We start from the raw sequence: 25,783 nt of genomic DNA on the forward strand, positions 1-25,783 counted from the left end.
AGTTGTCATTTTGCAAACTATATTTCCTGTCAAGTTCAGGATTCATTTTACAGTTCCTGACCAGGATCTTATTTTTAACAATTTTACTCTTGTGAAGCACTTTGTGACTTTGTTCTGTAAAAGGTGCTATATTAAATTAATGTATTATTATTATATCAGAGCTTTGTCGAATGCATTGCTAATACGTCTATTTTTCTTTCCATCGCCGATTGGCTGCAATACCAAAGCCCCTCCCCCTACGTCGAGACGTATTGTTGCTTGCCGATAATAAAAGATGGCGACCGGACCCGCGTAAATTGGAGATCCCATAGAGGTAGTAAAATTTAATAAACACAGTATTTCTTCTCATCCTGGTGTTTATAAACAACACATGTTATCACAACAAAGGGGATGAAGATGTGAGCAGAGTAGAATGCATGTTTGCCACATTATTTTATGCACTTGCGGCGACTGCGGCCTAGCTGAGGGTGTAAGCCTCAGTCTTTCCTTAGTCGCTTTCACCGGCAAGCTGAGGGTACGCTCAGCGAGACGTGTTCGAGTACTGGAAATGTTTGGAAGCCAAGGAGTCCGAGTGAATGGAGAGGGGGTGTGTTTGTGTACCTTTTATGAAAGTAGGCGGGAGTTTGTTTAGCTGTTAGCTAATTTTTTGCACTCTTTTGTAGGTGACAGACAACATAATTATTGTAATATAACGCAACTTGTATTTTTTCCCGAAGAAGCAGCCAATCATTTCACACATTTCACGTTTACCTGCAGCTCCAGCGTTGCTTGGACAGCCCAGTGTAGGACTAAGGAATAGTTGCAGCATCCTAGACCCAATTAAGATGTAATTACCTTTGTTGATTTAGATAACGTTACAAGAGGTGACATATAAAAAGCATAAACGGCCAAGTTTTACACGTTGTGAGTGTGTAACTTAACGTTAGACTACTCTGATTCATTTTTGTGCACAATGGATATAATATATTCAGACCTTAACTTGACTTTGTTTTTCTTTGTGTTCACTTAACAGGTCAGTTAAGTCCTGCCTTATGTTGTCAGTGACATACTGTGACAAATAAACGTGTTGACAAAGGAGGAGCCATGGCTTTTGAGGAGATCAAGAATAAAGGAGGAATGGGTAATGTCTGCATGTAGTTTTACTCTGTTTCTACTATACAGACTTCTCAAACAAACTATCGTTGCAGTCAGAAACACAACTATAACAAAGAACATTTCAGGATATACGTAGATAAAACGAGACCCTTCATAAGGGCTGTGTTTTCATCATACTTTTAAGTTAAGGATTAAAATACTCAGTTCATTTGTTCTAGATGTGGGGATGGATGGAGACAGAGGCCTTGTAGCTGGTCGTAGCCAGAGGGAGAAGAGGAGGTCGTACAAGGATCTGTTAAGGGAGGAAGAGGAGATTGCTGCTCAGGTCCGAAAGTCTTCCAAAAAACGGCCCAAGGTAAGGTATCTGTCCACATTAACTCTACCTCATGGTTTGATATCACAGAAAGTGTTTTAAGTGCCCATATTATGCTCATTTTCAGGTTCATAATTGTATCGTACCAGAATAGGTTTACATGGTTTAATTTTCAAAAAACACCATATTTTTGTTGTACTGCACATTGCTGCAGCTCCTCTTTTCACCCTGTGTGTTGAGCTCTCTGTTTTAGCTACAGAGTGAGACATCTCACTTCTGTTCCATCTTTGTTGGGAATCGCACATGCTCAGTATCTAGGTAAGGACTACTAGCCAGTAAGAAGCAGAGTATGAGGGCGTGTCCTGACAGTACCTAGGTAAGGACTACTAGCCAGTCAGAAGCAGAGTATGAGGGCGTGCCCTGACAGTACCTAGGTAAGGACTACTAGCCAGTCAGAAGCAGAGTATGAGGGCGTGCCCTGACAGTACCTAGGTCAGGTCTACTAGCTAGAAGCTAGCGCTGCTGGCAGTTAGTGGTTCTCGTTCTCAATGGCAAAACACTGCTACAACACACACGAGTTCACCCTAATCTACAAAATAAATTGTATAGAACTACTTCCATGTCCCTGTTCTGCAGGTATTCCACACAAAGTTGGAAGTGCGCCCTCGTTTAGAAGAAGTCTCCCGGCTAATCCTGCCTTGTACTGACCGAAGTTGGAGAAACAGCTAGCTGATGTGGTATTAGCTAAAGTGGTTAGCACACACCAAATGTTTCGGCTAGTGACGTAGAAAGCCGTGTCGATTTTGACCAGCTCACCCGGAGACTGAAGGCAGGACACATTCTGAAACCGTATCTCACTCAGAACAGCATGGAGGTTTTTTTTTCCAAGTTTGTATGCGTGTGGAAGCACCAGAGACACAAAATAACTCCCCAAATCCCAGAAAAAGTGATTTTTTTTTTCATAATATGGGCACTTTAACATACCCTGCTACTTATGGTGTTATAGCACATTTTAATATTTTAAACCAATGTGTCTATGTTTTGGTAAATGGAAAGCAATTGTGTTATCCCAAATCAGGATTCAGAATTGTTCATGCTTGGAGGGGACTCGCACAAAAAGAAGAAGAAACATAGTGATGACTACCATTACAGAGGTGAGAGCTTAAAATAATCTTTTAATTTAACCAAAAAGGACTCTAGGAAATGTATTAACTTTTTTTTCCCTTTACCGTCCCCGTATCAGACCATGATGGTTCAGGTCCACCTCCCCACAAGAAGAAGCACAAGTCAGCCGATCGTTCCCCTCCTCTCTCTTCCCCCTCATCCTCCCACCCGACAGACACAGCGATGGGCCTCCTGCAGGCCATCACCTCTCCACTGGCCACAGGTTCGGACCCCAGCCCCCACCTGCACAAGAAGCCCTCCTACCCACCTTTCTCCTCGCACTCCTCCAAGGACCGCAAACGTGAGAGCAGCAGCGGCGGTGGAGGAAGCAAAGGGAGCCACTCCTTCCCTCATTCCCGTCCCGTGTCTTCATCGTCGTCGTCTTCCTCCAAGAAGCACTCCTCGTCCTCAAAGTCGTCTCTCTTCCACGGCGGAGCTCCCAAAGAGGAGCCCCTGACGTTACGCGAGGCTGACGGGCTGAAGATGAAGCTCATCATGTCGCCAGAGAAAGAGGAAGGAGAGAGCTTCCCGTTCACGCCCCACTCATCCAAAGGTGGCGGAAAGAAAGAGAAGGACAGAGACAGGGTGCAGCACTCAAAGTCGCCCAAGAAGAAACTCCAGCAGAGTCGAGAACCTCTGCCTGTAGTGGGGAAAGAGGTGGAAGTGGAAGGTAAGATCACTCTAAATTGTGTTCCAGGGGATTCAAGTTACAGATACAGACACAACAAGACATACAAGATACAGGCGTGTGGTATGGCCATGTTCACGTGTGTTTCTTTTATACTTATTGAATATAACTAGGGCTGCACGATATGAGGGAAATATCTGATTGCGATTATTTTGACTGAAATTGCAATGTGACTTACGATATTGGAGGGAATGATGATTGATATTTGTTTCTCATTTTTCATTGAAAAATATAAAAATAAAATGATTATAGTGTGATTTCCGCGAGGATCTGTACCAAACAAAGATTTTTTTCTGTAGTCTGTACGATAGGATTTGTAGGCCAGGACGTCTCTGCAGCCCCACAATACTTCATTCAGAATGGTTTAATACATATTTTGCCTTTAGCAAATAATTAATTAATTGTGCAGCCCTAAATATAACGTACGTTATGTGTCAGTGTCAGGTTTAACAAACCACAATGTAAAGAAAATGATTTCAGCTCACTGACAGTGTAAAAACGGTTTAAAAAAAAATGTAATATTTATCAACGTAAATGGCAGGAACAACGACATCATGGACAATGAAATGCCTTAAATAGGTATTTAGATAAGGGGGGTGGGGGAAAGAGAAATCTTGTTGAGATTTGGGAGGTGTGTGTCTTCTCGACAGTTTTCTACAGTGACCCATAACTCCCTTCTCTGCGTAGGTTTGCAAGTGCATCTCCACAGAACCCTAATTCCAGCATTAATCAATCATTTAACATCCATATACCAACATGACATCATGACTTTGCGTAAACAAACTTTGCGTAAACAGGTTTCTCTATAGAGCCCCCCCTTACAGGTTATATACACTTTCCTAAAGCCAAGTGGCGTGTTATCTGTACGCATTTTGAGCTATCCGCGTGTATGTCTCTGCCCTATTGACAACGAGGACATACGTCATGGTAGCTTGCTGTCACTAGACGATTTGGGAGGTGTCTGAGCCCGCCCACCATTTTGGGATCCTACTATCTATAAGAGCGACACAGACACGGAGCCGGAAAGACGGCTAGAGGAATTAGCATCACGGCGAAAGAGGTTAGGTTTAGGAAATGAAGAAAGCGACGGTTGACTTTAGGAAACGTGACACGCTGGGTGAAAGTCCTGTCACACGCAATTAGAGCTGGGCAATATATCGATATTATATCGATGTCGTGATATGAGACTAGATACCATCTTAGAGTTTGAATATCGTGATATGACATTAGTGTCTTTTCCTGGTTTTAAAGGCTGCGTTACAGTAAAGTGATGTCATTGTCTGAACCTACCAGACTGTTGTAGCTGGTCTATTATTTACCTTTACCCACTTAGTCATTATGTCCACATTACTGATGATTATTTATCAAAAATCTCATTGTGTAAGTATTTTGTGAAAGCACCAATAGTCAACACTACAATATCGCTGCGGTATCGATATCGAGGTATTTGGTCAAAAATATTGTGATATTTGATTTTCTCCACATTGCCCAGCCCTACACGCAATCGCAAGGTAATGTAAGTCAATGGAGGACAAACGTTGGCGTTGATAAACACGCTTTAAAGTGAGTATGCGTCTTGATAACACGCCAATAATGGCATACGAATTGGCGTGTCATACATCAGTCTGCATATAGCCTACTGTATACATCTACCGATTTGGGTTGAGAGGTTGACGGGGTCTTTCAAGTGAAATAAAATGGTACAAATAGTACCTTACTTCAGTACAACTACAAGCAATTGATGCCGTGATGTTTTGGCCATTCAATAGACTGAGGACCATTGTAATAATAATAATAATAATAATAAGTACATCAACTTAGCTTTTACTCTTAATGCATTCCTTTTAATAGTTGTAGTATCAGAAACACAAACACAGTACTAATGAGCTGCATAGTGTAGATATTATTGGTGCACCTGCAGTCCCATGGTTTGTCTTGTTTAATATATTGCTTGCTGTGTTCTCTGTTATCCAGGTCATTATGGAGGTGGCATGGGAGACGATAGCTCTTCATCTGGGGCTGAACTGGAGGCCGGTGAACTGGTTATAGATGATTCATACACACACCTGTCGAAAAAGAAGAAGAAGAGCAAAAAAAGCAAGAAGAAGAAGGACAAAGAAAAGGACCGAGATAAGGACAAAAGTGGAAAGGACAAGAAGCACAGCAAAGGATTTGGAGGTGACTTTACTATTTGATAAATATGTAACAAATATGGTGTAGCGCTACTGAGCATCGTTCTTTTGCTGCGTTGTTTGTAGGGTGGGGCATCGTTTTGATACAGTTTTTCCGGGCTTTTCAGTGTAAAATAACGCCACACTTTAGAACGCCGCTTACTGCGCGCCACGGCTGCAACACAACAGGCGCCTGGAAGTATGGAGGCCGCTACAGAAACCAAAAGTTGCGTGTGTTAAATGTGGAACCGACGATCCGATTCGAAACCACATTTTCCAAACGATTCCATTGGAACTGTAATTTTTGAAACTATTTTATCTTGATGCCTCTTGTTTGTTTAAAGAGGCGCTATGCAGTTCTGGCCATTTCTCCGCTGTTTTCTCGCTTTTTGCTGGCAGGTTTCTCTATAGAGCCCCCCCCCTACATGTTTCTCTACAGGTTTCTCTATAGAGCCCCCCTACATGTTTCTCTACAGGTTTCTCTATAGAGCCCCCCTACATGTTTCCTCTATAGAGCCCCCTACAGGTTTCTCTATAGAGCCCCCCTACATGTTTCTCTACAGGTTTCTCTATTGAGCCCCCATACAGGTTTCTCTATAGAGCTCCCCCTACAGGTTTCTCTATAGAGCTCCCCCCCTTACAGGTTTCTCTATAGAGCTCCCCCTTACAGGTTTCTCATAGAGCCCCCTCAGGTTCTCTATAGAGCTCCCCCTACAGGTTTCTCTATAGAGCCCCCCCCCTACATGTTTCTCTATAGAGCCCCCCTACAGGTTTCTCTATAGAGCTCCCCCCCTACATGTTTCTCCATAGAGCCCCCCTACAGGTTTCTCTATAGAGCCCCCCCTACAGGTTTCTCTATAGAGCCCCCCCTTACAGGTTTCTCTATAGAGCCCCCCCCTATCTCTATAGGTTTCTCTACAGGTTTCTCTATAGAGCCCCCCTACAGGTTTCTCTATAGAGCCCCCCTCCCCTACAGGTTTCTCTATAGAGCCCCCCATACAGGTTTCTATATAGAGCTCCCTACAGGTTTCTCTATAGAGCTCCCCCTACAGGTTTCTCTATAGAGCCCCCCCCCCCCTACAGGTGGAAGGTGGAGCTTTCAACTCTAATTAAATTCTGGATAGTTTGACCAATAATAATACTGTATTAATGGTGTAGTGTATTGCACCATATTTGTTATATTTTGTGAGTAAAATCTGAATTGACAAAGTAACCAGTTACACTTCTTTGTCAGGTAAATGTAGTAGTACAGTGTTTTCATCTGAAGTAGAAGCACAAAGTAAGGCAGTAGTATACAGTGGGGTTGCATATGAAGTTCTTTGAGGGCATTCTGTAAGTTATTTCAGGGTACAATGGTTGGAGAATGGAGAAAGCTGCAATACAGGACGCCAAGCAATTAGCCCATTTTAAATGGGCACTGGACTAGTGTGAACTAATCTTTTTAGGACGTCTGTAAGAAGTAATTGCAACACAATTGAATAGGATGTAATGTAACTATATATATATATATATATATATATATATATATATATATATATATATATATATATATATGGCCCCATGTCCGTTGACACTGCTCTTGTTTGTCCTTAAGCGTTAAGGTGATCTTTTCCAGAGGAAGACATAAAGACATTTCCTTTAACCACTGTCTGGTACTTGGTCTCCCGCTGCTTCTCCATGTTAATGCAATTAATCTTTTGGCCTGTAGTAGGTAAAAGTTTACAAAAATCTGTTTAATATAATCATTTTTGGGGTATATGCCTAACAAAAACAACTTAGGTTCTATTATCATACGTATTGATACAGTTTCTTGTATCAATATTCTTCCCAGAATTCTTAGTTTGGGGCATTCCCATATACAATGAAAACATGTTCCCTTATCTTCCCCACATCTTGTGCAAAGGTCTGGAATACTAGGATTAAATAAATGTAGTTTTACTGGCGTAATGTATATTGGTAATTGGTACTCATTAACCAATTGTATTGCAGCGATTTCAGCCTTGTATTAGCAGTTTGAGAATGAGCATTCTTCCATGCAGCAATCCACTCTTCGTTTGTCATTTCCTCTTGTAGATCTCCCTCCCGTGCTTTTAGTTTAGAGCCTGAGGAGTCAAGTGAACTGTCCCTCAGAAGGTCATATATACCCAAAATGATTCTTTGACCACATCCTTCTCCAGTGAGGCAAGGGTTGGGGTTGTAATAGATTGATTTTGACAAGATCTAATAAAACTTATGAGTTGTAAATAAAAAAATGTTTATGGGGGATATCAAACATGGCTACTAGGACCTCAAATGTTTTAATATGATCATCTACTGGATTATACATGTGCCTAGGGTGTAATCTACTTTTAGATTCTACTTGTTTGACTTCAGACTGCACTACTTCTTCGTAGTCTATTAATTTGAAGAGATTTGTTCTGTTTATGAAGTTATTTTGATGTGGGATTTGTTTTAGAACTGTAATTACTATTTAATTATTTAAGATAAAATACAATTCCAGTGTCACTTTTCAAAAAGAGGACACATCTGTTGTTTTGCACAGTTTATATAAATAAAGGAATATTTTCAGTCATATGTCTGCAGCTCATTCTGTTAAAGAAATCCTGAGAAAATCGTATCGTGAACCGAATCGTGAGTTGAGTGTATTGTTACATCCCTACAAGTGATGCATTGTTGCAGTTGATACGATACTTTTCATCATCGTTGCTTTGTCTTTGTGTGACCTTCTTCAGACTCATCGAGGGGCCACAGCCACTCCCATCCCACTGTCACTCACAGCGCCGTGGGCCCGATGTACGCCATGGGCACGCCCTGTCCCTCCACACCACCATCCAGGCAACGAGGGCGTGACGGAGAAGAAGAAAAAGAAAGAGGAGAAAGATCGGGAAAAGCACGAAAAGGAAAAAGATAAGGTATGATACTGACAGTGATGTTTTCTGTTGGATTGGTAGTTAAAGTTACAAAATGTCAAACTGGAAATGTAGTTTTGAATGCCAATAATCTCAAGTAACTGTGGGCGTGACGCGTACTTTGGCTTCCCACGATCAAATTTGCATGATTGAGCGATATTTAGAGTTTTTGCAAAGCCAATCTAGCGCTCCGTAAACCACTGTCTGATCACGTGCGTCCATGAGCCAATCAGAGTTGTTCCCTGCACTGCGCTGCTTAGTTTAGATGTTGACAGTCACAGAGGACAGAGTAACGTGAGGAAAACTCCACAACAGATAGCAGTCGGTCATAAGTCGGTCATGAGGTTTACCAGTTTACCAGTAAACGCAACATTTAGTCCCGTCTGTGTTATTTTTCAGACAACAGCTATGACTAGTGCTAGTTTGAGTCTTTTAGCTCATAGCTTTAGCAGCAGACTGTTGTACATCCCGCTGTTGGAATCATCTCCAGTGAAATACAATCACACTACACCGTTTAGCTGTCAGCATTTTAGCCGTGTTTAATCGTTAATTGTTTAATGTTACTACTGTAGCTAACGGTAGGCTGACGTTAGCTGCTGTGTAACGTGTTATTAGTGTTTACTGTAGCTAACGGTAGGCTAACGTTACCTGCTGTGTAACGTGTTATTAGTGTTTACTGTAGCTAACAGTAGGCTAACGTTACCTGCTGTGTAACGTGTTATTAGTGTTTACTGTAGCTAACAGTAGGCTAACGTTACCTGCTGTGTAACGTGTTATTAGTGTTTACTGTAGCTAACAGTAGGCTAACGTTACCTGCTGTGTAACGTGTTATTAGTGTTTACTTTAGCTAACAGTAGGCTAACGTTACCTGCTGTGTAACGTGTTATTAGTGTTTACTGTAGCTAACAGTAGGCTAACGTTACCTGCTGTGTAACGTGTTATTAGTGTTTACTGTAGCTAACAGTAGGCTAACGTTACCTGCTGTGTAACGTGTTATTAGTGTTTACTGTAGCTAACAGTAGGCTAACGTTACCTGCTGTGTAACGTGTTATTAGTGTTTACTAGCGTGACATGCAGCGATGTTTCTGTTGCCTCTAATGTCTGTTTTGGAGCATCAGAGCGCAACGCAGACATTTAAGTGGCACCGTAATGAACATGCGCCGTTAACGTGAACAGAAAATTGCGTTGCCTGTATCTTTATATGTGTGGAAAGCAGTCACACAACAGCTGAAATGGCATACTCCTTCATAGTATCCTTCAACAAAGGAGGAATGTTTTACATTACCTGATTAGCTGACGCTTTTATCCAAAGCGACTTACATTTACTCTATATGTCAGAGGTCACACGCCTCTATGGATGGACAATATGGATGTGAAAGCAGTTGTAATTAGCCTATGTGCCTATGTGTTTTTGGTTAAAATCAACAAATAATCGTGATAATTAATCGTGATCTCAATATTGATCAAAATAATCGTGATTATCATTTTGGCCAAAATTGTGCAGCCCTAAGACTAATACAAAAAAACCCTGAAAAAAACCCACCTTTTTCATTGTTTGTGTTTCCTGCATTATTGGTTCATGTCTTTGTCCTCTCTTAGCCCAAGAAGAAGAACACATCAGCATATCAGGTGTTTTGTAGGGAGTACAGGGTCAACATCAATGCTGAACAGCCAGGACTAGGTGGGTAATATGATGACATACAGTTTAACTCTCACATATTGTCCTAATATCACTAAAAGACACAATTCAAACAATGTGTGTGTATGTCTAATCTCTAGTCTTTGGTGAGCTAAGCAAAAAGCTGGGGGAGGTGTGGAAGGCGATGCCAGAGAAAGACAAATTGGTAAGTTTTTTTTGTCATTGTTTCTTATTGTTGTAGAATAATTACACTTTCATAGTAATTAACGGTGCACTATAACGAGTTCCTGCATGGTTTCAGCACGATTTCATTTTTGTCTCAAATCGTAGGCATCTCTCCATCTGCTAGCTAGCTGCCCCCTGAATAGACCTCAACAGTAAAAATCCCACTGATTTTCTCCATTAGGATTTAGAATATCAGTCATAATGTCTAAACCATCCGACGTAGACTGACCCCGAGCTACGACGTCTAAACTATCCCATAATGTCTAAACCATCCCATAATGTCTAAACCATCCCATAATGTCTAAACTATCCCAAATGTCTAAACCATCCCATAATGTCTAAACTATCCATAATGTCTAAACCATCCCATAACCATCCCATAATGTCTAAACCATCCCATAATGTCTAAACCATCCCATAATGTCTAAACTATCCCATAATGTCTAAACTATCCCATAATGTCTAAACCATCCCATAATGTCTAAACCATCCCATAACCATCCCATAATGTCTAAACCATCCCATAATGTCTAAACCATCCCATAACCATCCCATACTGTCTAAACCATCTCATAATGTCTAAACTAATGTCTAAACCATCCCATAATGTCTAAACTATCCATAATGTCTAAACTAATGTCTAAACCATCCCATAATGTCTAAACCATTCATAATGTCTAAACCATCCCATAATGTCTAAACTATCCCATAATGTCTAAACCATCCCATAACCATCCCATAATGTCTAAACCATCCCATAATGTCTAAACCATCCCATAATGTCTAAACTATCCCATCATCCCATAACCATCCCATAATGTCTAAACCATCCCATAATGTCTAAACTATCCCATAATGTCTAAACCGTCCCATAATGTCTAAACTATCCATAATGTCTAAACTATCCATAATGTCTAAACCATCCCATAATGTCTAAACTATCCCATAATGTCTAAACCGTCCCATAATGTCTAAACTATCCATAATGTCTAAACCATCCCATAACCATCCCATAATGTCTAAACCATCCCATAATGTCTAAACTATCCCATAATGTCTAAACCATCCCATAATGTCTAAACTAATGTCTAAACCATCCCATAATGTCTAAACCATCCCATAATGTCTAAACTAATGTCTAAACCATCCCATAATGTCTAAACCATTCATAATGTCTAAACTAATGTCTAAACCATCCCATAATGTCTAAACCATCCATAATAATATGTATAATATATAATAAGTTTCTGCTCCTGTAGAAGCTAGAAGTCTGTATGAAATCAACCTTGTTTTAAAAAAAAAACGTGTTTTATTATCGATTTAATGGAGAAAAACTACACTACCCACAATCCTAAGCATAACAGCAACATCTCTGATTGGTCCAACTCACTGTTAACATAGAAACGTTTACTGTACCTGCGAAACCGCGAACGGCTAGAGCGAGCTTCTACCATTGAAGTCTCTGATAGTTTCTGGACACGGTCTCGGACCTTTCCCTTTTTTGCCGTTTTCAAAATGTTTTTTTGCGCCGAATCAAACGTGTTAGGCTCACTATTCATCTCGTAGCTGGTTGGCTCGGTTCCAGTCTTAAAGTCTATATATCAGCAATTTTCGAAATGTCAATGAAACCATTGAATGGGGAAAAACACTAAAGACAGAGCCGAAAAAAAGTGGGCGGTCACTGTTGAGTTCTATTCACCGTGAAAAAGCCCGGTCGGGGGTCGTAAACGTCAAACAAACACTAGAGGCACAGGCTGTGCACCAAAACACAACAAACCACTCCAGCCAATCAACAACTCACGCTACTCAATCAACTCTGCTCACCCCCCCCATTATGTGCACGCGCACTAACCCCCACCCCCTCCAACCATCTTGTCGGTGATTGGCTGGAACGTGGTTTTGTTGTGTTTTGGTGCACAGCCTGTGCCTCTAGTGTTTGTTTGACGTTTACGACCCCCGACCGGGCTTTTTCACGGTGTGTTCAGGGGGTAGGCAGCTAGCGGATCAAGGAGAGATGACTACGATTTGAGACAAAAATGTAATAGCGCTGAAACCATGCAGGAACTCATAGTGCACCTTTAACTAGGGCTGTCCGATTAATCTAATCCAATCGTCAATATCCTTGTCTGAGTTTCGTTGTCCAGTAATTACCGATCATTGACCAAGAAATATTTCCCTCTGCACAATTTGAATTATATAAGCTACAGTGATTTTCATATCTTTAGTTCTGTTAAAACAATGAACACTCGTGTTTTTTTCATTTAGAGTTGCAGAAGATAGTTTATTTTGATTCAAGTCGGTGTTGTATTGTTTTATTTCCTCAGCATAGCAAATGGAAAACAGGCTTTTTTAAATTCTGATCTGCACGATTACAGTATGTGCATTGATTTAATTATTTTGGCCTCTCTGCCTGTAGCTAGTAGCCTGCATTTCAATAAAAATAGTATAAATCTACATGCCTTGATGATATTATTCTTTATATATAGCCTGCCTCACAATTGTTTGTTTTTTTAAGCGCAATACACACGGAAAATATTTGACCGGGATTTTTCCTGTTTGACCGGTAAAATTAAACCAGTTTTTTCTAGCGGAAACTCTGATCCTTGTTATGCTCGTAGTTGTGGTGGTGCACTAAATGTCCCATGTTTTCTGTTTGTTGCATTTTCTGTGCAGGTTTGGAGGCAGAAAGCTCAGTATCTGCAGCACAAACAGAACAAAGCTGAGGCCACCACGGTCAAACACAAGAGTGCCACTGAGGGCAAAAGCAAAGGTATCTTTGACTCTTAAAGGACAATTCCGGCGCAAAATGAACCTAGGAGTTAATAACACATGTGTACCGAGTCGACTGTTCTCTGGGATACGTTTTCATGCTAATCGAATGTGACCAGTTTTAGCGCAAACTGCTAATTAGCTTATAACGCTAGTCGTCGTGGCAGAGGGTAAAGTAAAAAGAAATCTCTATTTCTACACCACTAACAAGGCTCAAAATATCACCACACTTCCACGGTAGCATCATGAGGGTCCCTACATGTAAACCCAAGCATTGAGAACGACGAACGCCGTGCTTGAGCTATGTTACTGGTTACACGGCGTTCGTCCTTTCGACTGGTCGTGACTGTTTTCCCAAGATGGCGCCCGCATGTATACGTGAACGCTACTTCCGTCTTTCTAAACTATCTTTTTAACAAACTGTCTGTACACATACAAAGTTCTCAATGCTTGGGTTTACCTGGTGGGACCCTCATTATGCTACCGTTGAAGTGTGGTGATATTTTGAGCCTTGTTAGTTGTATAGAAATAGAGATTTCTTATTACTTTACCCTCTGCCCCGACGACTAGCGTTATAAGCTAATTAGCGGTTTGCGATAAAACTGGTACGCATGTGTTATTAACCCCTAGGTTCATTTTGCGCCAGATTTGTCCTTTAATAGGAAAGTTTCTTCAACTGATGATCAGGCAGATGTTGCATTTCTTAACTCTTTGTCCTCGTAACTTTCAGTTCTCATAACGGTTGTCTTTAAACTGTGTTTGTTGTAAGTTGTAGGAACGGGAACAGGGATGGTGTCCCCGAGCAGAGCGCCTAGCACTTTGTCCCTTTCCCCAGCACGAGTCCCAGAAGTTGACCCCATTGATGCAGCAGCTCACCTGCAGCTACTGGGAGAGTCCCTGTCTCTGATTGGGCATCGGCTACAGGAAACAGAGGCAAGTTTCCCCGTGTACATTACTGTATTCGCAAGCCAATTTGCAGTGCATTTAATTTATAATTCCTATACAATTACAAAATAAAGACTGCAGAATAGATCAGTAGATTAATAACCACCAAAAACAGACACAATAAAAAAGAAGCTTTGTTTTCCACTAAAGAGAACAACACGTTTTCTATTTCAAGTGTAACATGGAGATATATCATTACTATGAGTAGGGTTGGGTATTGTTTGGGGTTTTTTCGATTCTGGTGCTAAAGCTATACTTTTAAAACTGTGACGGTGCCTGAACCGATCAGAAAAAGACAAAAAAGAGCACCAAACCACAGTTGGCGTCATTAAAGAACGGCTTGTTAATTGCTAAGGCCATATGGTCAAATTTAAATAATGTATGTAAAATGTAATAACAAAAACTTATTTCACCAGTTATTTTATGTTAAACGACAAAAAGAAGAACCAATAGATGGCAGAAGGATACTTAACAATAACATTGAACGCACCATGAGCTTACGAATTGCAATTGAACGCACCATTAAGTCCTGTCGGTGTTCTTTCTTCAACAACTGCTGCAGTGTCCATGAAGTGCAGCTACTCTCCTCCGTGTCTTTAGCTGCAGACTGTTGTACGTCTCGCTGTTGATATACTTCCTTAGTGAAATACAGCCATGTGTTATTTATTTGAATTTTAACAATAAATGACATAACATAGGCCATGGTGAACAAAGCATAGTGGAAATAATATGTCACTTCCCCTCAAGTCCCCTACCCACCCGCAAACCAACCCATTTCAGGTCCAAAACGGGGACAAACAACAGACCCATGCACACTGACAAACACACAAGCTGTCAGCATTGTAACCGTGTCTAAGCCAGCTGCTAGCTAACGGTAGGCTAACGTTACCTGGTGCCAAGTGTAAAGTTAACTGGCGTTGCGTGCATGGATGCTTCCATTGCCTGTAACGTCCATTGCGTCCGGAGCACCAGACAGCAGCGCAGGCGTTTTAAGTGGCACTGAAATCTGCGTTGTCATTCGGCCCGGCAGATACTTGTCATTTATGGTTATATTATTATTAAGAGTATTTATTAGAAGGATAACCCCTTGAGATGAATTCTCTCATTTTCGAGGGGGGTCCTTAGAATGGCACCAGGTTTCGGTACCCAACCCTACAATGCAGTGCAATAAGTGAGTCATGGGACTGCTGTTCCTCTGTTTTAGGGGATGGTGGCCGTGTCCGGGAGTCTGTCCGTACTGCTGGACTCCATCTTGTGTGCGCTGGGACCGCTGACCTGTCTCACAGCGCAGATACCACAGTTAAACGGATGTCCTCGAAACGTCCTGGTAAAGTTTTAGCATTTGACAATGTTTTTTTTCAGATAATCTACAGTTTTGTAAGCATTCAGGAGTTACACACGTGGCAGCCATCCGTTTTCTAACAAAGCTCTCCCTCCCTCTCTCTCTTTCTGTCAGTCGAATACGTTGGACAACATTGCCTACATCATGCCAGGGCTGTGAGGAAAGGATGATAGATCGAAGTGGAGAGTTTTTGCGTCAGATGTCAACCGATTCGACTGGAGTGTTCCTTAACAGGAGTGACTCAGACTTTAATTTAAGCGCCACTTGCTTGGCATCTGAAAACGTGGGATATTTCTAGCCTCAACGTGTTTTTACAGTGTATTTTAAAAAAAACAAAACCTTATTCTTTTAATTTTCTAATTATATTTTTTAAAACAAACATTTTACTGAACACATTGATCTGTCTTGGCATGTCAGCTTAGTTGTATTGTTACTGTACAGTGTGTTGTTGTGTGAATGAGTGAGCACTTGTATGTTCTGTGTATGTGAATTACTTTAGTTGTTAACTGGGTTTGACTTTTAAGCGTCCTGTACATCTTTCTCTGTATACATCTTTGATTTTTTACCGAAATGTAAAGGAACATGCAAGTCATTTGTTCATCATCAACGTAATATATTTGACAGCTACTTAGTTTTTCTTTTACCATGTAAAAAGTGCTGTCATGCCTTGCTGTTTTATACATTTGATATTTTACTGTGCATACAGCCTATTTAGGTTTTGACTGATCTGTAGAAAAGTGATAGAAAACACCTTTAGGTAAAACCTTGTTTTAATCAGGAGATGTTCAAACAAATCACTGTCAGGCATTTAATGAAATGGCAACATTAAAACTGTTCCCAAATTCAGCTTCCGCTTTCTTTTTTATTAGGCAGTTTGATGGTTCACAGTTTCGGTCCAGGCTGAAATATTTCAACAACTTTCTGGATAGATTGCCACAAACGTTTGTACGGTTGTTCACTGTGGCCAGAGGATTCATCCTAATGACTTTGTTGATGGCCTAGATTTTCCTAGAAGACAAAAGTGGATACAGACGTGAGGAATCACTGAGCTAATGCATGTCCGACGTTACGTGTGTTAGCTTAACTTACAGACATATAGTAATGGTGTGTTCCATTTGTACTCGGAAGTCGGATTTTCTGAGGTCAAGGTCAGAAACGCCCCCCTGACCTCGGATTTCGGACAACCACAGCCCTGTTCCCACAGTCCAATGGGCCCACAGCCCTATGTTCCCACAGTCCAATGGTCCCACAGCCCTATGTTCCCACAGCTCTATGTTCCCACAGTCCAATGGTCCCACAGCCCTATGTTCCCACAGCCCTATGTTCCCACAGCCCTATGTTCCCACAGCCCTATGTTCCCACAGTCCAATGGTCCCACAGCCCTATGTTCCCACAGCCCTATGTTCCCACAGCCCTATGTTCCCACATCCCTATGTTCCCACATCCCTATGTTCCCACAGCCCTATGTTCCCACAGCCCTATGTTCCCACAGCTCTATGTTCCCACAGCCCTATGTTCCCACAGCCCTATGTTCCCACAGCCCTATGTTCCCACATCCCAATGGTCCCACAGCCCTATGTTCCCACAGCCCAATGGTCCCACATCCCTATGTTCCCACAGCCCTATGTTCCCACATCCCTATGTTCCCACAGCCCTATGTTCCCACAGTCCTATGTTCCCACAGCCCTATGTTCCCACATTTCTAGGACATTTTCAAAATGAGGTCTTGTGTTCCTACATTTCCCTTCAAGGGTTAGGGTTAGGGGTTAGGTGAACATAGGGCATAATTTTGGAAAAAAATCTTCAAAATGTGGGAACTGTGGGAACATAGGGCCTAATTTTGAAAATAATCTTAGAAATGTGTGAACATAGGCACGCTCCTGTGTCAGGATCCCACAGCCTTCCTATTCTCCCTGCTGATTCCTCACGTCTGTATCCACTTTTGTCTTCATAAAAGCTCAAGTTTTTCGGGTCGGCAGCTTATCAAAATTGAAGTCACGGGTTATTTATTGTGTTCGTAGTGAATATCACCACACATCAACTTTTAGGCATTTTTCTGTTTGCTAGCAGACGGAATTGACAGGAGCCCTGGTGGGCGTGGCTTTCAGAGAATGACGCGATGCTGAAATGATAAGAAAACTGTCGAGTCATTTTTCCAGCGATCCCCGCGCGGTCCGCGGGCCCAGGTTTGAGACGCCCTACATACAGCCACCACGGCAGATGGAGGTGTGTTCACTCTTTCTTAAAGACGAGTCGAGTCCACGGGCAGGAACGAGGAAGTGTGAGCATCGTCCCTGATTCAACGGATTCAACCTTAAACTGGGAAGTGACAAACAGGAGCGGACATGGCAACATCTGCCGCACAGTCAGGTAGGCCGGTCTGGATCTTTGGTTTTTAAATGTTTCTGAAGAGCTGTAGGCTATCTGTGAGAGGAAAGTCAGTTGGGGCGGCTCCCCGTGGCGTGTTTACAGTGTTAGTGCAGTTTGAGATGAACAGAGAGAGAGAGACGGCGCTGCCACCCCTTTGAAATGCGAAAGCTATGCTACATGGATCCATGACACAGCATTTAAAACCAGCTGACTAAATAAACAACAGATAGTCGATCACGTTTCAAATAACTTGTCTAATCTTCGGACAACATCGGCTACAGGCCTACACTCGGTAGTATACACACAGTACATAAACACAAAGTAGGCTACAGTTGCAAACTTCTGCTTGATGTACAAAATTACCCACAATCCTGCTCTTCCCCCACTGACAGGACAGTTTGCCTCATTATGCTCGGATCACATCAGGCCATCAAGAGCATATATCAGAGGCAACTGTGTGGGGTTAGGGTTATATGGATTTAGATTAGAATAACATGTTATCTCTAGAATAAGCAAGAAAAATATATTAAAATATATATTTTTTAATTTTTCAGGTGTTTTGAATAGTTTATGACAATCAAAAGCTGCGAGTGCTTAACATTTGACTCTAGCTCGTGCATGGAAATAATGAGTTTTGTGTTTTTTTTGTGTGTGTGTGACAAAAACAATGTTTTTGGTTATAGGGTAGGTCATTAGGAATGCGAGGCATAGTTCATCAGACTAGTCTGACAGCAACGGAAACTGTCACAACACGTCATCTTTCTTCACACGAGCTCCAAGAAACGTGGCCGTAATACCAAGCACTACCAGCCTGAATGTTCTACTCTCTCTAGTTTTAAATCACAACTGAACCCATGGCTGAAACATAACCTCATGTCTCGTATGATGTCTTTAGAATAGAATCATATTTATTGTCCAGGCAAGGCCGGAAAGTCCTCTTTGGTCTCCGCAAACAGATCAAACATCCTATTAACTCACTGAAAACATACACACACCATACACACAGTGTTCAATATCATTATATAATATAAAAGTTAAAAGATGGAACGTTTTTTTTTTTTTTACTTTGTATGATGTAGTCCAGTGTTGCTCAAATGGGGGTCTGTGTCCCCCTAGGGGTACTCTGGAGGACTGCAGGGGGTACGTGTCCCCTAGGGGTACTCTGGAGGACTGCAGGGGGTACGTGTCCCCTAGGGGTACTCTGGAGGACTGCAGGGGGTACGTGTCCCACTAGGGGTACTCTGTTTTTTCAGTTCCAAGGCTGTAGTTACTTCTACTGTCTTTTTCTCCAAGTTTTTGTCGCTGTTTTTGAAGTTTTTGTCGTTTTGTTTTGACCTGTTCTCTTTCCTTTCTTCATCACTTCTTTCTACCGTCTTTTTCCAAGGTTTTGTCGGTTTTTAAAATAAGTTTTTGTCTCCTTTATTCATCATCATCTAAATGTTCTCCAGGTCCAAGGCTGTTGTTTAGTAAATCTGTCTCTGTCTCTTTTATTCTTCCTCTTTATGGAGACTTTCTTTTTCTACCAAAAAATATTCTGCTGGTTAGGGGGCTTAAAAACACTGTTCAAAGGGGAACATTATTGAAAAAAAAGCTTGAGAACCAGTGATGTAGTCTATAATCTTTATTCTCTGTCTGAATCAGAACAAAGAAGTGATAAAATAATTCATACTTTCATTGATCCCTACTGGGGGTTGTTGGAACACACACACATGCTCAGGTCCTTTTCATGCACAAATGGAGTGAGGGGGGCTGTGAGAGGCACCGTGAGCAGTTGGGGGTTCAGTGCCTTGCTCCAGAGCACCTTGGCAGTGCCTAGGAGGAGAACTGGCACCTCTACTAGTCCACACTCCGTACTTTGGTCCTACAGGGACTTGAACCTGCGAGCCTCTGGTTCCCAACCCAACTCCCTGTGGACTGAGCTACTGCCACCCCGAAGATGACCCTAGTGGCAGCAAATGTAATGTGCTGCCACTAGGGTCGTCTAGCAACTCTCTGTTGGCTTACGAGCTGGAAAAACCAAACTCTGGTCAGGCCAATCATGTCGTGTATAGAGTCGGTGGGCGGGGCTTAACATAATGACGGCAGAGTTGCGACGGTTCCGCGTGAATTCCCTGCTACTTGAAAACAAAGAAGATGGCTGCTGCTTGCTTCCCAGACCCAACATCTGGATGTGGGTCTGGCTTGTCAGGCTAGACATAAGTCCCTTTGTGAATGAAATGTAGCTTTTGAGCTAATTCTGGGACTGTCCATGACTGTCCCTGTTATATAAATATATAAATACAGTATACGATGAAAAGCGTTATTGTGTTTCTGCTTTGTGTCTTCGCTGAGCAGAGCTGAGGCTGGTGGTGCTGGGCCGGGCGGGGGCAGGAAAGGGATCAGCAGTCCAGACCATCCTGGGCCTGCAGGACTCTCAACCCGGCACAGAGGCCGCCGGCATCCAGGAGTGCAGCAAACACCGAGGAGAGGCTGCAGGCCGACAGGTAGGACTACAACGCACACAACGCACACAACACACACAACACCACACACAACACCACAACATCGCAACACACACAACGCACACAACACCACAACATCCCAACGCACACAACGCACACAACACCACAACATCGCAACGCACACAACGCACACAACGCACACAACACACACAACACACACAACAACATCCCAACACACACAACCACACAACACCACACCACCACAACACACACAACACACACAACACCACAACAACATCCCAACGCACACAACGCACACAACACACACAACGCACACAACGCACACAACGCACACAACATCCCAACACACACAACGCACACAACACACACAACGCACAAACACACACAACGCACACAACACCACAACATCCCAACACACACAACGCACACAACACCACAACATCCCAACACACACAATGCACACAATGCACACAATGCACACAATGCACACAACATCCCAACACACACACACACAGCACACAACACACAACACACACAACACCACAACACACAACACACACACACACACACAACGCACACAACATCCCAACACACACAACACACACAACACACACAACACACACAACACACACAACATCACAACACCACAACATCCCAACACACACAACGCACACAACACACACAACACCACAACACCACAACATCTCAACGCACACAACGCACACAACACACACAACATCCCAACACACACAACGCACACAACGCACATAACACCACAACACACACAACACACACAACACCACAACATCCCAACACACACAACACACAACACCACAACATCCCAACGCACACAACGCACACAACGCACACAACACCACAACATCCCAACGCACACAACACACACAACATCCCAACGCACACCAACGCACACAACACCACAACACTCCCAACGCACACAATGCACACAACGCACACAACGCACACAACACCACAACACCACAACATCCCAACACCACAACATCCCAACACCACACTGCAACGTTTAGTTTTTCTGGGTCAAAATTGGAAATGAAAACGTTTTGGTCGTCCTTTTTGAAACGTTTGTTGCTTTTCCCGATGTTTTTGTTAATTCTTTTCAACGTTTTTGTCACTTTTTTCCTAAATTCTTCGTCACTTTTTGCCAATGTTTTTATCGATGTTTTTTTTCTGTGCTTTTGTTGATGTTTGGTTGTCAACGTTTTTAAAATTTTTTTCCAAACATTTTTTGTCAACATTTCCAACGTTCTTTGATCTTTTTTAAACGCTATAAAATTGAATAAAACACCCAAATTCTATGAAAGTAGTGAAGTGATCATTTATTTCACTTGTGAAGAGTAATGGTTGTAGGGAACCATCCACGTTATGTTTTATATATCTGATGAAATGGAAGAACGGAGACACAGGAGAACGGGGCTGCAGTGTCAAAGGAAGGTGAAGAGCCTTAAAGCTTCATCCTTCTCCTCAGCACCTGCTCATTAACGTTACAGCTGCCATTACACAAACATTTTGAATGTGTTTGAATGAAAGTGAGAAATGATTACTTCCTCCATAACCTGCCTAACAGCAGCGTGCTGCGTCTGATGTCATTGTTATTGTTCTTTTGCAACAGTTCACACTGGAATCTGATATAGGCCACATTTTAAAAGGTCATGTGAACAAAGAATCGGATCTGACCAAAAACATCCAAATTAAGCATTAAGACTTGCAATGTGAACGTAGCCAACATTCACATCTGTGATTATAAGCCTCTTTATCCTGAATGTAATCACGTATGTTTCCTGTTGCTCTGTTCTCAAAACATCTGGCCAAAGGACTACGGTTAAAAAATGATCCGGCTGGCTGACACTGGCATATTTAAGGAAAGGTTGATTAGTATGTGTAGCGTTTGTATGCAAAATCGTCATCGTTGCAGTCAACCTGGACCCCCCCCCCGCTCCCAATACAGTAAAACTGCACATTTTAGAGTGACCTTTTATTGTGTCCAGCCTAAGGAACACCTGTGCAATAATCCTGCTGTCCAATCAGCATCTTGATATGCCACACCTGTGAGGTGGATGGATTATCTCAGCAAAGGAGAAGTGCTCACTGACACAGATTTAGACAGATTTGTGAACAATATTTGAGAGAAATAAGCCTTTTGTGTACATAGAAAAAGTCTTAGATCTTTGAGTTCAGCTCATGAAAAATGGGGGCAAAAACAAAAGTTTTGCGTTTATAGTTTTGTTCAGTATATATAAATTAAAGATATTATTATTATTGATGTTGTGCTTCTGCCACCTCTCGGTAGGTTGTGGTCGTCTCCAGTCCACCGTGGTTCGGCTCAGGCTGCGACCCTGAGGAACGGAGACGGCACATCTCCTCCTTTATCGCCCTGTCCAGCCCTGGGCCGCATGCCTTCCTGCTGTGTGTCCCTGTGAACCAGCCGGCCGACGCCGAGGCCAAGGCGCTGGACGTCCTGAAGGAGCTATTCGGCCCCTCGGCGGTCAGCACCAACACCATCGTGCTCTTCACCCACACCGAGGAGCTGACGGAGGACGAGCAGCTGGAGGAATACCTCGTCACGTGGCGCAAGGACCTCCGGGCGCTGGTGGAAAGATGCGGTGACCACTACCACACCCTGGAGATGCGCGGCGGGGAACCGGAGGAGGGGCGAGCGGTGGAGGAGCTGCTGGAGAAGGTCGAGCAAGCGGCGAGGGAGAGCGGGACGCCACACTTCAGCTGCGCTCTGTACCGCGAGGCCGAGGAAAAAGTCCGAGAGAGGCAGGTAGAGATTGCGAGACAGAGGAGAGGAGAGGACTCCCAACCTGAGGAAAACGTCACAGAGGAAGAAATGGAGGCAGTGCGGGACGAAGCGGAGAGGAGCGTAGCTGACTTAAATGTGAATATAGAAAGTGTTTTCCCCTCTGCAGTCTCCCCTTCGTCTCCTGCTGCCTCTTCGTCTCTCTGGGGCTTGTGGGAGAAGCTGAAAGGCTGGATGAGGTGGCTGCCCATGATGGTGAGAGTGGAGGCTCTGCTGGGATCACTGGTCAGCCTGTTTGTGGGAGGGCAGTATGGAGGTATGATGGGGGCCACTGTGGGATCGGTGGCTACTGAGGTAGGGAGAAGAAAAGTAAAAAAAACTAAATAAGAAGCAATCTCTTAAAGTGCTCATATTATGCTCATTTTCAGGTTCATCATTGTATTTAGAGGTTGTACCAGAATAGGTTTACATGGTTTAATTTTCAGAAACGCCATATTTTTGTTGTACTGCACATTGCTGCAGCTCCTCTTTTCACCCTGTGTTCAGGTCTCTGTTTTAGCTACAGAGTGAGACATCACACTTCTCTTCCATCTTTGTTGGGAGTTACACATGCTCAGTAGCTAGGTAAGGACTACTAGCCAGTCAGAAGCAGAGTATGAGGGCGTGTCCTGACAGTACCTAGGTAAGGACTACTAGCCAGTCAGAAGCAGAGTATGAGGGCGTGTCCTGACAGTAGCTAGGTAAGGACTACTAGCCAGTCAGAAGCAGAGTATGAGGGCGGGCCCTGACAGTACCTAGGTAAGGACTACTAGCCAGTCAGAAGCAGAGTATGAGGGCGTGTCCTGACAGTAGCTAGGTAAGGACTACTAGCCAGTCAGAAGCAGAGTATGAGGGCGGGCCCTGACAGTACCTAGGTAAGGACTACTAGCCAGTCAGAAGCAGAGTATGAGGGCGTGCCATGCTAGCAGCTAGGCGAGCATTATAACGTGTGTTCCAAAGTGACCACGTTTGTCTCTGAAGTAAAGGCTGGACTACAATAGAGCTGTTTGGAGCAGTTGGTGAACAGAGTTTTCTGTTGGAGATGGTAAGTCCCTTTGGGGTGGACTTTGGGCTTTTTCACTTTGTAAACCTATAACATGCACAACAGATATATATAACACAATAAAGGAAAGGGGAAAAAGCCAAAAAGCATAATATGAGCACTTTAAATTGCGCCTTAAAGGTAACGTTGGTATTTTTCAACCTATTTCCCCATGTTTTTTGTGTCTAAGTGACTGATGGGAACAACAATCTTTGAAATTGGTCCAGTATTAAATAAGTTTGCAGCAGTCGGCAGCGGTGAAAAAAGCTGCAACGTGACGTTATTTGGGCAATTGTGCACCGTCAATTTCCATCCACTAAAAGTTCTGTTTTTGCCGCTGACAGACTCAGATTATTATTCTAAGTGTCTGACAACATTATGGAAAGGATCCCTACACATATAAACCTTTTTGTTTAACATGACACATCCCAGAAATCGCCATCACCAGACCCACCAGCCTCCATTTAAATAAACTGTAATTTTATCATCATGAAACGCACTTCAGTCAAAGTCGACGGAAACAAAATAAAAATATCAAAAGCCGTCTTGGTTCATCTTTCCACTGTTCCAACAATCACCACTCTGGTTTGGTTGAAATAAACCCTTAATTCACCCATTTACATGTGGAGATATGCTGGCTCTATACACGCTAAAAGTACTGATTATTTACATGGAGTCTGGTGGGTTTGGTGATGGTGATTTCTGGGCTGTTTCATGTTAAACAAAAAGGATCTTCCTCTTTAACTAAAAGCTCTATCTCTGTAGGGATCCTTTCATAATGTTGTCACACACTTAGAATAATAATCTGAGTCTGTCAGCAGCAACAACAGAACTTTTAGTGGATAAAATTGACAAACATTTGCCCTGTAGGACTACATTGCAGTTCACGGCTGCCGGTCGCAGCGTTCTCACTCAATACTGGACCAATATTAAAGATTTTTGTCCACTTCAGTCACTTAGACACAAATGCATGCGAAAAACAGGGTCCAGGTTGAACAATTCTAAATTCCCCCTTTAAAGTCCCCATGCGTAACCACTGAGCACCACTGCTTATATTTTCTATTTCAGAATGGGTACCACTCTCTAAGATACGTAGCAACATTATAGCTATTTTATATATTATAGCTTTAATTTGGAGTTGTGTATCTGGACACCCGATTAACGTGAGTCCAGTATTCACTCACCTTTTAGCTCTAGTTTTTCTGTACAAACTCCTGCGGAAAATATCTGGCTCTTAAGCTGCTTAATGCTAGTCTTTAACTTTGTCTGACTTCTCTGGCTGGGTTATTGTGTGTGGTGGTCTACAGATGGTTTTGTAAAGATAAAGCACTACTGAGAATCCTCCACATGGTGGAGACATTGACCTTTATATTGGAGATGTTTGAAATGTTATTTACTGCTTACCGAGCAAATAAAAGCTGCTGTTTCAAGTACGTTTATCATTATGTTTCTTAGATCTATAATTTAAGTTACTCTTTTTTTTTTTTGTTTGATCAAGTTATGGAGGATTTTCTCTAACTTAAGAATGTCTAACGTTTTACAAAAAGGCAAGCGTAAAGCACGAGGGCACTCCTTTGAGATTTAAGATGCTGCGTTTGAATGTTTGAAAGCGTGCGTTAAATATGCTGCAGAATGAAGTGTGTGGATGAAGTTCACAAGAGGATTCATGCTGCCTGAACTGGGCTGAAAGCAGCCGTCTCTCCCAGACTCTCTCTCTTCTCTTTCTCTGTCTCCTCCTCGCACAATGGCAGGTTGCGGCTTTGACGTTGATGTAATTGGTACTCTGCTAAAACCGTCAGTCATAACCCATCCTTACATCTCTCTCTATCTC

General features: G+C 42.6%; 2 protein-coding genes across 2 annotated transcripts; both read left to right on the top strand.

The window, feature by feature from the left end:
- Positions 1 to 383: 383 nt before the first annotated feature.
- Positions 384 to 16,106, top strand: hmgxb4a (HMG box domain containing 4a). The gene is given in 14 exon segments (XM_078268981.1): positions 384 to 586; positions 1,013 to 1,120; positions 1,314 to 1,450; positions 2,487 to 2,562; positions 2,652 to 3,242; positions 5,235 to 5,438; positions 8,164 to 8,240; positions 8,242 to 8,343; positions 9,940 to 10,021; positions 10,120 to 10,184; positions 12,878 to 12,974; positions 13,743 to 13,906; positions 15,123 to 15,245; positions 15,375 to 16,106. Coding segments are annotated over 13 exon segments (1,800 nt in total). The 5' UTR covers positions 384 to 586; positions 1,013 to 1,083; the 3' UTR covers positions 15,420 to 16,106.
- Positions 16,107 to 17,398: 1,292 nt separating this feature from the next.
- On the top strand, positions 17,399 to 25,385 carry LOC144529810 (GTPase IMAP family member 9). The gene is made up of 3 exons (XM_078269118.1): positions 17,399 to 17,630; positions 19,965 to 20,113; positions 22,419 to 25,385. The coding sequence occupies exons 1-3, from the start codon at positions 17,606 to 17,608 to the stop codon at positions 23,256 to 23,258; spliced, it is 1,014 nt and encodes a 337-aa protein (XP_078125244.1). The 5' UTR covers positions 17,399 to 17,605; the 3' UTR covers positions 23,259 to 25,385.
- Positions 25,386 to 25,783: the final 398 nt, after the last annotated feature.

Source organism: Sander vitreus, chromosome 15, assembly GCF_031162955.1.
Source record: "Sander vitreus isolate 19-12246 chromosome 15, sanVit1, whole genome shotgun sequence".
In the NCBI taxonomy this organism is placed as follows: domain Eukaryota; kingdom Metazoa; phylum Chordata; class Actinopteri; order Perciformes; family Percidae; genus Sander; species Sander vitreus.